The 14,572-nt window shown below is 41.3% G+C and overlaps 1 protein-coding gene across 2 annotated transcripts in view; it reads right to left on the minus strand.

The window, feature by feature from the left end:
- Positions 1 to 14,572, minus strand: part of slc39a10 (solute carrier family 39 member 10) — a 37,524-nt gene that overhangs the window by 7,688 nt on the left and 15,264 nt on the right. For both annotated transcript variants that reach the window (XR_005076751.1, XM_037108633.1), the window contains exons 3-6: positions 9,457 to 10,866; positions 8,311 to 8,488; positions 666 to 841; positions 25 to 189 (exon numbers count right to left, since the gene is read on the minus strand). Coding sequence is in view for 1 of the 2 variants with exons in the window: in XM_037108633.1 (XP_036964528.1) it covers positions 25 to 189; positions 666 to 841; positions 8,311 to 8,488; positions 9,457 to 10,845 (1,908 nt within the window). In the remaining variant the exon portion in view is untranslated. The remainder of the gene's footprint in view (positions 1 to 24; positions 190 to 665; positions 842 to 8,310; positions 8,489 to 9,456; positions 10,867 to 14,572) is intronic.

The following is a 14,572-nucleotide window of genomic DNA, read 5'->3' on the forward strand; positions in this document are numbered from 1 at the left end:
ATCGCTTGATCAAGTTTATTTTACCCCGTGGTCTTTGTAGTGCTTAAACATGCCGATACAGTGTTCAATGATGAAGAGGAGGTAGATGCCGGCCAGCGCCGTGAGCCCCTTCCACACTCCATCAAACTTTTCTACCAGATCGACGTCATTGCTTGCCGCAGGTTCGCCGTGGTCGTGGTGTCCTTGAGACTGCAGACAGGGAGTGAGGAAGGAGGATCGCACATTCATCAGAACATGGATTTTATTTCCTAGAGTCACACAGATCAAATCCCTGAGGCCTCGTCTGGCTGATAAAGAACAGAACGAGCAGAGGATGGTTGATGATCACTGACACTTCCTGTGTGACCGCTCACAGATCGACCCGGTGTGTTCAGACAGATGAAGTGAACTGGGTCAGCAGTCGCATGTGATGACATGAGTATGAACACTGATGTCTGAAGGATGTTAAGATACATACTTTGGAATCTATGATTAGAAGAGAGCCTTTGTGTTTAAGTTCCCTTTGACTGGAATAATCTGCCTGTAAACAGTCGATCCACATCATCTTTCATCAGTTCTTTTAATTGAAATGTATACATACCAACCCTGATTTGTTTTCAAGGCTCTACAAAAAGTTTTTTAACCCACCGAACACAGATTGTGTCCTGGATGTCTGGTGTACTCACGTGAGGCAGTAGATGGAGGAGGGCGTCGCCGCTGAGCGTGCCCACTGCCAGCGCCACCAGGAAGGTGAGCAGGAACTTGAAGCAGGATTGGTTGAGGATGGGTACGAGCACCACACCCAGCAGAGACAGCAGGCTGATGATGGTGATGGACACGAAACCCCACAGCCAAACCCACACTGGAGAAAGAGACGGAGAGAGGCATTATTATTTACTCTGCATTCGCTGCACCGCGAGGGTCAGGAGCCACATCCACTGTTCTGGAGATGTAGTGTGGCTGTTCAGCTGTGAAAAGACAGAAGAACGGACCTGTACGGTCGGTTCAGAAGCTGTCACGCTAAACAGCCACAGCTTTACTGTCAGCCTGCCCCTGACGGAAGGTATTTCTCCCATCCTGTCTGTTCACATATGATGGAATCCTCCAGAGGTTTTCAATCCGTGTGTCCTTGTGATGACACATGACGCCTAAAGCGAAAAATGTGAAGTGACATTTCAGCAGAATTTTGCCCGCCTCATTTTTCATTCAAGGCCACGGACGAGACACATGAAGCAGAAGAGGAGAAAGTCGGAAAGGTACACTATCATTTAAACTGTCAGTCCAGCTGTCAGCGCAGGACGCGTTTCAAAACTGCACAACATTGAGCGAGAAAAACTTTGTTTGTGGCGGAGGACAAAGTCTTTAATGTTGTATGAAATTCAATGTCACACCACAGCTGGTGGTGTGTTTGCTAAAGCGACGCCGGGTCCCTCACTGCTGACATTCAGCTGTAGGACGTCTATTGACTAAAACGCAGTGTGCATGTAATGCACATCTTCCAGGCTATTGAGCGCATTCAGTGAGGCATTCAAGGAATGCTCCAGAAATACAGCACAGAAAGGTGAAGCACATGTCACTTCCTCACAGATTTAGCAGGTTATTTTGGTCAGGAGTTCCCAAACTTTTTCATGTCAGACACTCAATCTGAGGAGAGTGTCTTAAGGAATCTCCACAAATTATTCTTTAGTTTTGTGTCTGAAGAAAAAAAAAAATCTTCACAGTCAAACAATGATCACGCTAAATTGCAACTGATTAAAAAAAAGGCCGACCCCTCGTTCTTTCTATGTTCGAGTATGTTCAAGTATTGCTGAGCTGATCAAAAAACAAACTAGTCAACTATTATCAAAATAGTTGCCAACTAATGAGGTTGTTTATCAAGCACAAACATCGAACATTTGCTGGTTCAATTAACTGCTTTTTATATTTTCATGAGAATCTTTGGATTTTAACCAGCTGTTTGGACACAGGACGCTATTTTTACAGACCAAAAGATTTATCTAGAAAATAATCCCCAGACTAATCAATCAGCAGAAATAATCTACTTTCCATAAAACACACCTATAAATGTATATTCACATACACTGGACATGTCTGTGACTACAGAAACAGGAAGTGTGTCTACTCTTTGATTGGTTGCGTTATGTTGATTTCATTAAAACATTGTCAGCAAATGTTTTTTGTCTCTCTTTTCGATCACTGTTTCGTCAAGGTCCGTCTGTGTCTTGCTAAATATGAACAACACCCGCTCCATCAATCAAGTATTATTTGCCCGAAGATTACGACCCATTACGAGGTAGTTGACCATCACTTAACACCCAATATATCTAATCATATTGCAAACTATCAGGAACCGATGAAGCTTAACTCATATAAACAAAGAAGCGAAGATGCCACCGAGCCAGAAGGAAAAATGACTAATAACAGTAAAATCACAGTGGCAGAGACGCTTCCTCCTCTAATCGGCCCCAGGTGGTGTCTCTTCTGAAGAGATGATCTGAAACATGTCTTTTGCCTGACAGAGCGGTCTTTGGAGAGACTGAATCAAGCTGTTACTGTCCCATTACCCAGCTGTAGGATTGAAAAACATTCCAAAAAAAGTCTGTCCCCCGGCAGCCGACTCTCCATCCAGAAAACGGGAGGCTGGAGATCCTCCGGCGGGAAATATCTGCAGAGAGAGGCCCTGATGCTCAAGAGCCGATTATGCAGCCACTTGGCATTATTAGCTTTTGGGGAAGCTTTCTACTCAAACCCTGACTCTTGCTGCAGGTTTACATGCACCCTCAAAGAATCTCAGACATTCGTGGGTTTTAATGATGTTGCTCTTCGCCGTTAAATTTCCCATAGGTGTTAAAGAAGTGTTTCACCGTTGGGAAGACTGGGAAAATGGTCTTTTCTTAAAACTAGGCTATAATTCTCTCTACTGCACAGACTGGTGCTACTGGCTCCAGAAAGCAGAAAACAAGATCTGTGGTTTTTCCTTTTGTTTGGTGAGTGACACACTGCGAGCTGGATGTTTGGCTCGTCTGTTTTAGAACAGGTAACAAAATGGCAGCCAGTTTTCTGAAGAATCCACCAACACAGTCTTCATGTCAGGTTATTTGATTATATTAAATACATAACATGATAAGGCATAACAAAAAAGAAAAATTAGAAAGTTAGAAATATCCAAGATCACATTTATTATACGTACATCTTTTTGTACGTTTATATGTACATTTTCTGTTTCTTTGCATTATTTTTTAAATGCATTTCTATGTTTTTATTGGACTATTGTCCACTGATTTATCCTTTTTCCTGTAATCTCTGTCGTATGAGCCTGATGGTCTTTTTTTTAATCATCTGATTTTATCTAATCTTAGTGTGTGCAAATAAAATAAAATAAGTAAAATATTATCTAACATATATCTAAGTTGGTATTAACCAATTTGTGATGTTGACTGTTAAATAATAAATCATGTGTTTGTAAATCTTGGTGTTTTTGCATTTACTTTGGACATTAATGCTTTAATACTCTTTGAATAATGTGTAATTTAATGTGATTTTCTGTCCCAGTATCAATATCTAATAAAAAAGAAACCTCTGATGTGCTTTCGTAACACTGATGAAAATGATGGACCATGAACTGTGTCTCTGTTTGTTACTTAGTTACGCAACTGAATAATGATCAAAATCTCAAGAAGCTGAATTCACTTGATAAAAGGTTCACTGTGAGGAGTCTAATCATTAGACAGGACAAACTGGGCGGACTGAATGAATTCTCTCACCACAGATGAAAATGTCTTTAATCACACTCACCTTCTCCTTTTATTGTTACCACCATTTCCAATGTGCCTTACAGAAATAAAGGTGCTTCAGCTGACTGCTTTCTTATTTGTCTCTTCAAGCGGAACATGGTGTAACCCTGAGAGGCGACTGTATATCAGACTGACAGTACTTTTACTGCAGGTCCTTCACACTCACGCAGCTCATCTACTTCTCTATCTCATTACCCTTATGCAGTTTTTTTTTTTTTTATTTTGTGTGCGTGTGTGTGTGTGTGTGTGTGTGGAGACGTCGAGGTGTGCGGGGGGTTGCGGCGGGGCGACGGAAAGTGTAGATAAGGGAAGAGAACAGACGAGAAGGAGACCCACTGGTCTGTGTCTTCTGTCCAATTACGCATCTCCTGTGAGCCATGGCTCAGAAAAATGGCCCAGGGTATTGCTTGGGCTCTCCTAATTGGCACGGTGCAAAAAGAGAAGGGAGTGGGGACCAGAGAGAAACCAACTGCAAATTTTCTGAGCTCCCCCACGGATGCCGGCGGGAGGTAAATGAGAGGTAGCGTCGTGGCGTGTGGCGAGGCCTATGGTTGAGTCTTGGTGCGCCATTACAGACAGTCTAGCGCCTCTAGTTTTGCACTAATGAGGAGCCATTCTTGCCCTTTTGACTTGTTCGTGCTGTCTTCCTCGCTGTCATTACCATTTTTATGAGTGTTTTCAGTGGTGGCACTCTGCCGCCTCAGGCGCACGTGACACAGGTGTCTCCAGAGGGGAGTGTGTGTTTAATAATTAAAGATTTAAGAGGGCATACAGTTTGGGAATTCCTCCAATCTCATGGTTGAACTTCAGTGCTGCTTTGACAGTGTTATTCCACGCTGAAGTTCACGAGAGCAGCGATATCTTCTGCTTTCCATTAAAATGGCACTTGTTACCTCTAATTAAAAATAAATCCAGCTTTTGCTGAACATCTGCTGACCCCACGGTTGCCATGTTGTCCGTTGTTTACGGTGACAGCTCCAAGACCTCTGCGCCTACTGTGCATAACTTGACTACAAAAACTCAAATCTGATCCGGCGGCAGGTAACACGAGGACAAGTGAATATACCAGGTGAAAATGCAGCGTAATCAGATTGATTATGATGTGGTGCTCATGCTGCATTTTCTATTCCTATAGATTTACATTTACATTACCCACTAATGCACACACAGAGCACCATAACGGCTGAAAAAGCAGCCTTTTCTGTAGGTTTATTACTGCTCGGGGTTTGATTTGTAGCAATCCTTTATGGCTTTATTTCATGACCTGTAACTCATTAACTTTAAAGCACTGTGATTTTATGATTTGCATTCTCATAAACCTGGAAACACAGAGAGCTCCCAGAGCAGGGCTTAACATTGACCTTCATTTTTTATAGCTGATCTTTCAGCCTCTTTCTGGGTTTTTTTCCTCTCTGTATATAATTACTTCGGGGATTTGGAACACGAGGTGAAAGAAGACAAATAAAGACGAAAGATGATATGAAGAACATAAGTAAGATGAGTCCACAAATAGAGTCTCTTTTTTTTTGCACCAAATTGACCTTACACAATAGCACCGCTCGTTTGGCGCCATGGCAACCAAAATTAGCTAATAACGGGGACACAATCTGGCACAGACACAAATCATCCTACATTCATCACGAGTGTTGCAGGTAGGTGAGTGAACGATCCTGATTTGGAGCATCAATCAGATGATGTGGTGGTGGTGTGATACGGTGACTTGGCTGCTTATTCCTTCAAACTTTCTCCCACTAAATATGCCAAAAAAAATAATAATAATAATAATAAATTATCTCTTCCTGGGTGGCTCAAAGCACTTTTCATGCCAGATTGACTTTCCCACAAAATATTCAGCTCTCTTAATACATTCATTGCCCATCAACTCCCACTGATGGCCATTAGTTATGCATACGCTCACTGGGGACGAGTGATTGACTGATAGAATTAATCAATTAAGGATTTATGCTAAATACTTTCTGCATCCACAATTCTGTCTAAAAATAACCAATTTATTTTACCATTCATTAAATTGATGATAACTAGGATAAGCCCTCTTCTTAAGCTAGGCGGAAGAAGTGTAATGAATTAAGACGCCATTACAATCCAAGGTGGATGCATTTAACTACAGTTAACCTGACAAAAGCGGAAGTTTAAAGGTTAAATCTATTATAATTAGAGGTCTAATATAGCAACATGCACATACCTGCTATGTAAAGACTTTTGATTTGAGACTGTATTTCATTTAACAATGTTTTCTTTGGTCACACATCTTCACAACCATGACATTTGATCAAGGTTGATCAAGGTGATGACAGAGAAGGTTAGTAACAACAAAAAAGCTGCCATTTTCAAGTACAGCAACACACGCACCTGTTATCTACATGAGCTTCAAATAACTATTTATGCTTCCAACACATGCAGAAAGTGAGCAAAACAACTCTTAACTGTATTATTAACATGGCTGCAGAAGAACAGTCACGCTCCACTTCTGAAACGTTGATGTTACATGGAGCCCTCACATCAAAAACCGAGAGGTTCCCATTTAGAAGCACATTTTTCTGTATGTCTATGTAACTACACCACACTTCTGAAACATTATAACTGGCCGTGAAAAACTAGAACTACAGGGAAACTAACCAAACTAACCCTAACCCTAAGGCTAAAATAAAACAAAAGAAATGCCTGAAAATTATTAAAGTAGCATAACCCTGCAGTGCAACTGTCAATTGAGCCATGAGTAAGTCATTTAGTTAGAGTGCTCCTGCAGAGCTGCAAAGTAGTGAAGTGTAAAAGTGTACAGCATGAAAAAAAAGTAATATCCTGGGAAATGGCATGCAGGGGTTTTAACAACCCTTTGTGACTCTAAATAAAAGTTTAACATGTTATTGCACCTCGACAAGTCTGACTTCATATTTGGCAAAGTGTTAATTGATCGAAGAGCATCAATAAAAAAGAAAAAACACATTCCTGATAGTGCTAATTCTCTAACTTCTCTAAACCAGCTGTCTTAAAGCCGTTAGATCTTATGCCTTCCTCATTTCTCAAGAAAAGTTAATGAAGCGATGGTGTTGCAAAAACACATGAAGCTTGAGGTTAGTCAGCCACGGCATATTCACTGGGTCTGAGGGTCTCGGCTCTCAAATTACTTGAAGAAACTTGCACGGATTTTCAGCACTCTGTTTAAACTAATGTCAGGGTTGAAATAACGCTCTGGTGAGTGTTCACTGCTGCTCCAGAAGGCAGAAAATGAGAAGAAAAAACTGCCCTATCAATGAAATGAAAATGAGAATGAGAAGATGGGGCAAGATTGGTGGGTATACCCAGGGGATGATGGTTATTACTCCTGGATCACTTCAATTATCATCACTATAAAATATGGCTTAATTAGGTCAAATAAACATTACATTCTGCAGGCTTGACACTCCTCCCCAACAGAGCAGCTTCAGGTTATAGATCCTGATAGAATCACATTTTAAACCCCAGTGGTTTCACACTTCTGATGATAGCGGTTTCCTCTGGCTGATGGCACCAGATACTCTCACAGCTGACTTTTATTTCTTTCACAGACCAAATTCTTATCACGTCACTTTATACAGTATGCTGCTCTAGCACCAGTTGTTTCCTGGTGTTTTTCATTTTGTATTCATGGGTCCTGACGACGAACTAATGATCTACTGAACAATCATGCCGGTTGGATCCAAATGTGATTATGTACTGACGGGTGTTGAAGGTTCTGTTTCTTAATTTATTGTATAAATACAGATAGTTTTGACTTGGTTTGAACCCAATTATTGGTATGAAGACAGCACAACTTTCCAAGACTGAACAATGGCAATATTAAAGCCAGGGGTACCCGAACATTTCCCCTGGACTTGATGTTGATTGCACATTGTATTGGTTATAGAATAATGACACAAACTGTGTTTAAATTGGTTCCGTATAAACTTCACTCTCATGGGCCAAAGTGAACCTTATGCAGGGCCAACATTAGGCAGCCCTGATCTTAGCACTGTATTTCTGTTGCTCTGCTCTGGAGGGAGGTATTGATCTTTAAAAGCCATATGGAGCGTAAAAAATCTGAAATCTCCTGTACATCAGGATGTTGATCAGCAGTGACAGAGCAGGCAGCACAGCTAGTGTTTGCTTCCACGTCAAGTAGGTGTGGAACAAAATAAAACAAAGCTGTGCAGAAACATCAGAAGAAGCGTGACCGATGCGTCTCTAAAACAACCCTGTGGTTTGCTTACAACGCATCCATGATGATGCACAGAGCCGACTGTAAAGCACAAGAGGCCATGTGATGCAAACTGAGACACATAAACTGAATGCAGAGTATACATGTCCAAAGAAAGCTAAATATCTGCATATCCCACATGTCTACAACATCAACCTGACGGACATAAAGTTGGCTCTGGAGTAAAAACCCTGACTGGGGTCTCATGTGCTGCAGCCTTTGCTCTTGGTGGTGTGGAGGTTGACGCTAGCAAAAATGATCATATTACAAGTCTTTTGAGTCAAAATGTTACTCGGCTCTTACCGGAACTGACAGACGGCAAAGCTTCCTGCTCCACATCCATCTGGTGGTAATGGCGTATGCAGACACGACTATCTATCTGGTAGAGCAGAGCAGGACACAGGTAGACGAACTGGCTGGGGGAGATGGGAGCATCGGGATTCAGGCCGTAGTAGCCGAGGAGCTGAGTCAGGTTCAAACACTGGAAGGAGACAGAGCACATTCAGTATGAGGAGACTGTAAACTTGACTTTTCTTCTGTGTGAGTAACTCTTTTTAAAATCGCTTGTAACAGAAATATGCCAAGTCAACCACATGAAGTTAACAAAGGAAAAATGTCTTGCTGCCACATTTTAACCCTGCATGGGTGGAGTGTTTGATCCTCGTTAGACAGATTGTGTGTCAAGTTATCACTTGTACAGTTCAGGATTTTTTGACACTTACAGTATTGACTAATAAACTTCTCGCTCTCAAAGCAAAGCCAATGATTTCTGGGTGTTTTGGTTCTAAGAACAACATCCATTGAAGTGATGTGTCAAAGGGGACCAGAAAGACTCTAAAAATACTTCAGTAGTGATAGGATTATAAAAAGCTAATTTTTTATTAAACCCAACAAATCAAAAATAACTTTGTAAGCACAAGAAGACAGAATCTCCACAATTTTGTGTACATGAACAAACTTCTACATTCGACCACAACGGAAGCTGATACTTGATCCGAGCAGGAAAAAGAGAGAGACGTTTGGTGCTGGAGAAAAGTGCATGTTTACAAATTAATACAATCAATGCTTTGAGGTGGCTACTGTGATCTAACTGAGGTTAGATCAAAACAAAGCACATTATTTCATCCTGTTATTAATCATCATGAAATGAAATGAAATTTCACACTGACTTATTTTTTGGTCTACTTCTTTGACTCCATTCACATTGTAATTACCATTTAGTCATTAAATAATGGCCATTAACAAATACCTATAGGCAAAATTTTCATTTCAAAATAAAAGTTGGCAACTGCTCAGAATTAAGTTAGCATAACAGAAAAAAACAGTATATTTCTGGGAATTATCAGATAACTGCCAGTGCTATGGTTTTCTTCATAATTGAAACATAAATTCAGGAAAGTGGCGCTTCTCAAAGCAGACATCAGACTGTGAGTGCAGACAAAGTCCTACCTCCTCGTGCTGATGAGCCAATCCTCTTGGATGTCCAGGCGCGACTTGGGTTCGCAAAGTGGGAGTGGCAGGCCCTTCTGGTGCTTCTCTTTTATGTTTATGAGAATGGCTGTGATCATGACCGTGATCATGATCATGACCGTGATCATGATCATGATCGTGATCGTGATCATGATCGTGATCGTGACTGTGTTCAGACTGATGTTCATGGTCATCAGACGGAGGTGTGAGAGAAGTTGCTCTGTTTCGCCCTCTTTGTCCTCGGATCCTGCCGGGCTTTCTCTGCTTCTTGAGCAGACTCTCTGTGGTGGCAGGAGCGGACGGGGGCTCCTGAGGGACTCGGGATGGCTCCAACTGGGGAGAGGGCTGCTGGTCTGGGTTGATGGGAGGAATGCCTGTGACTGTCTGCAGTCCATGGACATGATTGTGTTGGTGATCGGCGTGGTCGTGATCAGCGTGGTCGTGATCACTGTGGTCGCGATCAGCGTGGTCGTGATCAGCGTGGTCGTGATCAGCGTGGTCGTGATCACTGTGTCCGTGATCAGCGCGATCGTGATCACTGTGTCCGTGATCAGCGTGGTCGTGATCAGCGTGGCCGTGATCATCGTGAGGTTGAGCAGATGGGTCCTTACTGTCAGAGTGAACCTGTACCTGCTCATGTTTGTGCTCTTTGTCATGTGCGTGATCATGATCATGTGTGTCCTGCACATTTCCATCAGAATGTTCATGGTAACTATCGTCTACTTTGGCTTGATCATGATCTTCTGCGTCATGACCATGCTTGAGGTCATGGTCATGGTCATGGTCATGGTCATGTCCTGTAGATGCACCAGTAGCTGGACCGGCAGCAGAAGTCTGGTTGCACGGTGTGGGAGCTGCTTCTTTATGTGGATGCCTGTGGTGTGGATGGTCATGATCATGCCCATGCCCGTGACCATGGCTATGGCTTTTGTTGGTGGGTGAATGTGAGTGAAGGCCATCCTTCACATCAAGCAGGTCTAGGTGAGCTACGTGATCATGACCCAGATCCTCGTGATCCACATCTACCACCTTCACTTCGCCCAGACCCAAGCTGTACAGCAGACTCTGAAATCCCTGGAAATCCAGCCGGCCCTTCTGGCCATATCGCTTGAACAGCTCGTGGATGTAATAGCGCTGCTCCTCTTCTAGAGAGTGCCCTTGAGAACCGCTGGAGTCCGGAGACAAAGTGGCTCCTTTCACGTATGGAGCCTCAGAAATCTGCAGGTCGCTGTGGGTGTGGTTGTGGTCGTTATGGTGGTGTCCACCGTGCTGATGGCTGTGCCCTTCTCCATGGCAGTGGTTGCACTGATGGAAGAGGAAGGTGAGCACACACAGGAAACAGAACTTGGTGTGCACCTGGACTCGCATTGTCCCCTCACTTCTGGTCCCCTGCCGAAACAAGAAAGTAACAGATTCAGAGTCGGGTCCCTTTTTGTTCTCAAACTATTACATTTCGCAACATTTATCTTGGTGGGAAAGATGTTAGGAGCCAATATTTCAATAATTACTGTGATTTATTCAGTGGAATTAAAATTAGACAGTCAGAAAAAAAACAGTTGGAAAAAACAGCTTAAGCAATAAAGTAAACATGTGTTCTCGAGTTTGTGTTCCAGATTAGCACTCCAATAAATAAGAATTATCATTTACAAATGTTTTATAAATGAAAGCAGGTTTCTGGAGGATTGTTGTCCTGGCTTCCATAGTCACATTGTAGGGCAGATGTGTCTTGCACGATATCTCCAAACACAGTGTTACGATCATGATGGCAAAAGACTGAGGTGCCTATGTAAATTTTTGATGGTCAAATACGACAACAGCAACTCTGACTTTTTATCAGGTTTGGTGTGTTTATGAGATGTGTGACACAAGTAAAATGTCTGATTTATAAACTGATCGCTCTAAATGCTCTGCTGCTTAGAATATCAACATATTGCGTTGGACTGAATTCTCACAATATCTATATTTATCATATATTGAACTTAATTTCAGTGTGACAAACGTGTGCAAAATCAATAAAATACAGAAATGTATCTCCAATGCAATGTGTTCCACTGTTACATATTAAAAACAGAACTTTTTGCCATTTGTCAAATTCATAGTTTGTTTACTTTAATAACACCTGATTAATGGTGAGAGGGAAACCAGATACATGTATGGACATAAAATCCAACATCTGCACCAGATTATTCACAGAATATCATCATATATGTATTATTAACACAAAATCAAAATCATAATTTTTAAACACCCATAATTCAGACAGCAGAACAGAGTAAATTAATGATTTAAATGATTAAATCATTTCAGTTAAATTAAACTTAAAGTCAAGATACAACAACAGTGAATGGACCCAAGGTGAAATCTATGTAAACTGATCCGATTAATGACTCTCTGTGTTGTTAATTAAGATCAGTGATCAATATTCACCTTAAAAAGCCTGATCACGTCTTCCCCAGTAATGATGCACAGACAGTGCCACACTCTCAGCAATAGTTCAAATATAATGAGCATTAAAACACATAAAGATTCAGGGTAATTAGCTTTCACACATACATACTGTGACTCTCAAACCACCTCAGCTGCTACCTTTAGCTTAGCATCAAAGGTCCACTAACTGAACCAGGGAGCCTTCTGGACCACAATAAACTCTCTACAGAGAACTGTATAACAAATTGCTTGTTTTCCCCACTCTCAAAAGCCTGAAGCAGCAATATCATTCCAGTCAAATGATCCTCATAAGGTCTCTTGTGAAGCCTGTGGGTGGTTGATGCGTGAGGGGTGGGGGTGGAGCCGGGAGTGGAGAGGAGTAAAGAGCGGTCAGATGAGGAATACTGTATAATGGTTGGTAAGATGGCACGCTGCAGAGACCAGTCTCACACACACACACGGTAACACACAAACACACAGGTCTTTGGAAGCCAGCTTGTTAGCAAAGTTTATACTACTTTTACAGCCTGCGCATCATAAGGGAATAGCGTTGTGCTGTGAAGACCATAGATACTGGGCTAAATGTTAAAAACAAAGAGGGTGATAGATCCTCCGCACAGTTATCGAGGCTACCAAACAACAGATTGCACACTGTAGGCTTGTGGGAGCAACAACAACAAAATACAGCACAATATAACTACATAGATTTCTTTCTGGATGCCCACATGAAGCAAGAAATCGCTAAAAAAATAATAATAACTCAGAAGAGAGCATAGGGTATAGAAGTAACACAGAAGAGTCTTTTTTAAAAACAACATGTTATGTTTACAATGGGCTGCTGTTGCTCTGTCTGTTGGCAATGTGTGTAACAATCTGCCAAACTAAAATGATTAATAAGTATGAGTATGTATCTTCATCAAGGTCCAGCAGTCTATTTTAATTCAATCAACCCTAATCCAATACCAAACTCGACGGTCCTGTATCACTCTAGATTTTAAACCCATAGCTGCGTAACCATAACTTAAGTTCACCAGATCTAGGATCTCATAGATAACAGCCACCTAAATACTGTGTTGTTTTTGATCAGGGTCCATGCAGGGGATGCTGGGAAATTACTGAAAATGTCAAATAACAGCCATTCTTGCAAAGATAAACAAAGTGATAGATCTGCGTTTATATAGATCTGCACCAAAAGTCGGGGTCTATTCTCGCACGAGATCCATCCTCCAGTCACATTTTGTGGGGAAAACTGTAAATAATGCTCATCACCAATTTCTCAGAGATCGAACTGGGATCAACATAACATTCAAACCCCCCCAAAAAAACGTCATTTACTATCATAAGCAACACAGAAAAGCAGCAAAGCCTTACAGTTAAGAAGCTGGAACCTGCAAATGTTTGACAATTTTGCTTTAAATGTGACTAAAAACAAACTAATAAAAATGAATCTTATCAATTAATGGTCTAATTGCTACAGCTTTACCTACATCCCACTAGGTCTGGATGATATGGCCATCTTGGGTTGATATAAAGACTAAGTGGGTAAAGAAAGTATAACAAGTACAACAGTCTCGCAAGTCCAGAAAATATCATCTCTTTACTGTCATGCAGCCTTTCAAGCCAGGAAAAGACATTTCGATATTGATATATTGCCCAGCCCTACATCCCTCTAAAATTATTTACAAAGAATTTGCTTTAAAAGTCTTGGCTTAACAAAAAAAACCTTTAAATTCTCCTTGATTAAATGATCAATGTGCAGACAACATCAACAGCTTATCAGCAAAATAACTGTTATAAACTTCCTTCTTCCATTGCACAAGGCCAGGACTATGTGTCAAAGTAGTATTTAACATCAGCCTGAAAGTACCCAATATAATTTTATATGATTCAGATACATTTCTCATGGAAACATAGTAAAGGGTTTTTCTTGGTACTGGAGTTAAAAAGCAGCCGAATTAGACCCAACACATGCGCTTTTACAACGAGTCCACCATGAGCCAAACCACACGCCGCAATTTAAAAGCTTCCAAAGGCCATTCAAACAAATATTTTCAAACCATACCAAGTTAAATTGGTTACTTAACACGGACTTCATTCTGCCAATGGAAGCGAGGCTACTTACCGCTGTGTGCCCTTGAATGACTGGTGTGTGAAATTTCGTTTGGCCAAGGACTGAATGAAGGCGTTCTGACTCAGGCTGCAGACGTTAAGTGTGGTTACAAGCCTACTTGAGGACAGTGTTTATAAATATGAGACAGCAGTGACCTATGAACCTTGCAGCAGATAGGCTGGGGGAAAAGCAGGACCTATCTTTAAGAGCTGCAACAGAGCCTGCTGTGTTTTCCTGATTGGTGTCTTTGTTGTGTTTGCTCTTTGAGGGAAACAAGAGAATCTCTGTTTGGTATGTTAACGTTTAAGTGTCCAATCTAAAAAGGTAGGCATTACAAATTCAGTCTAAGTGAATCCAGACTTTTTTGTCTCCAGATTAAGATCATTAACTTATTTTCAGCAAATGTTTACAAGTTAATATTCTAATAAATGAAAATAAAGCATCTAGAGAGCTGTGCAAACAACATACACTCCAGGTTTGTTTCTATTAAATGGGTATTGTTGTAGAACACATTACATGAATTACTTTCTTTTTTAGCAACTTGTATCAATCATTAAC

This window comes from Acanthopagrus latus, chromosome 9 (assembly GCF_904848185.1).
Source record: "Acanthopagrus latus isolate v.2019 chromosome 9, fAcaLat1.1, whole genome shotgun sequence".
NCBI lineage: Eukaryota > Metazoa > Chordata > Actinopteri > Spariformes > Sparidae > Acanthopagrus > Acanthopagrus latus.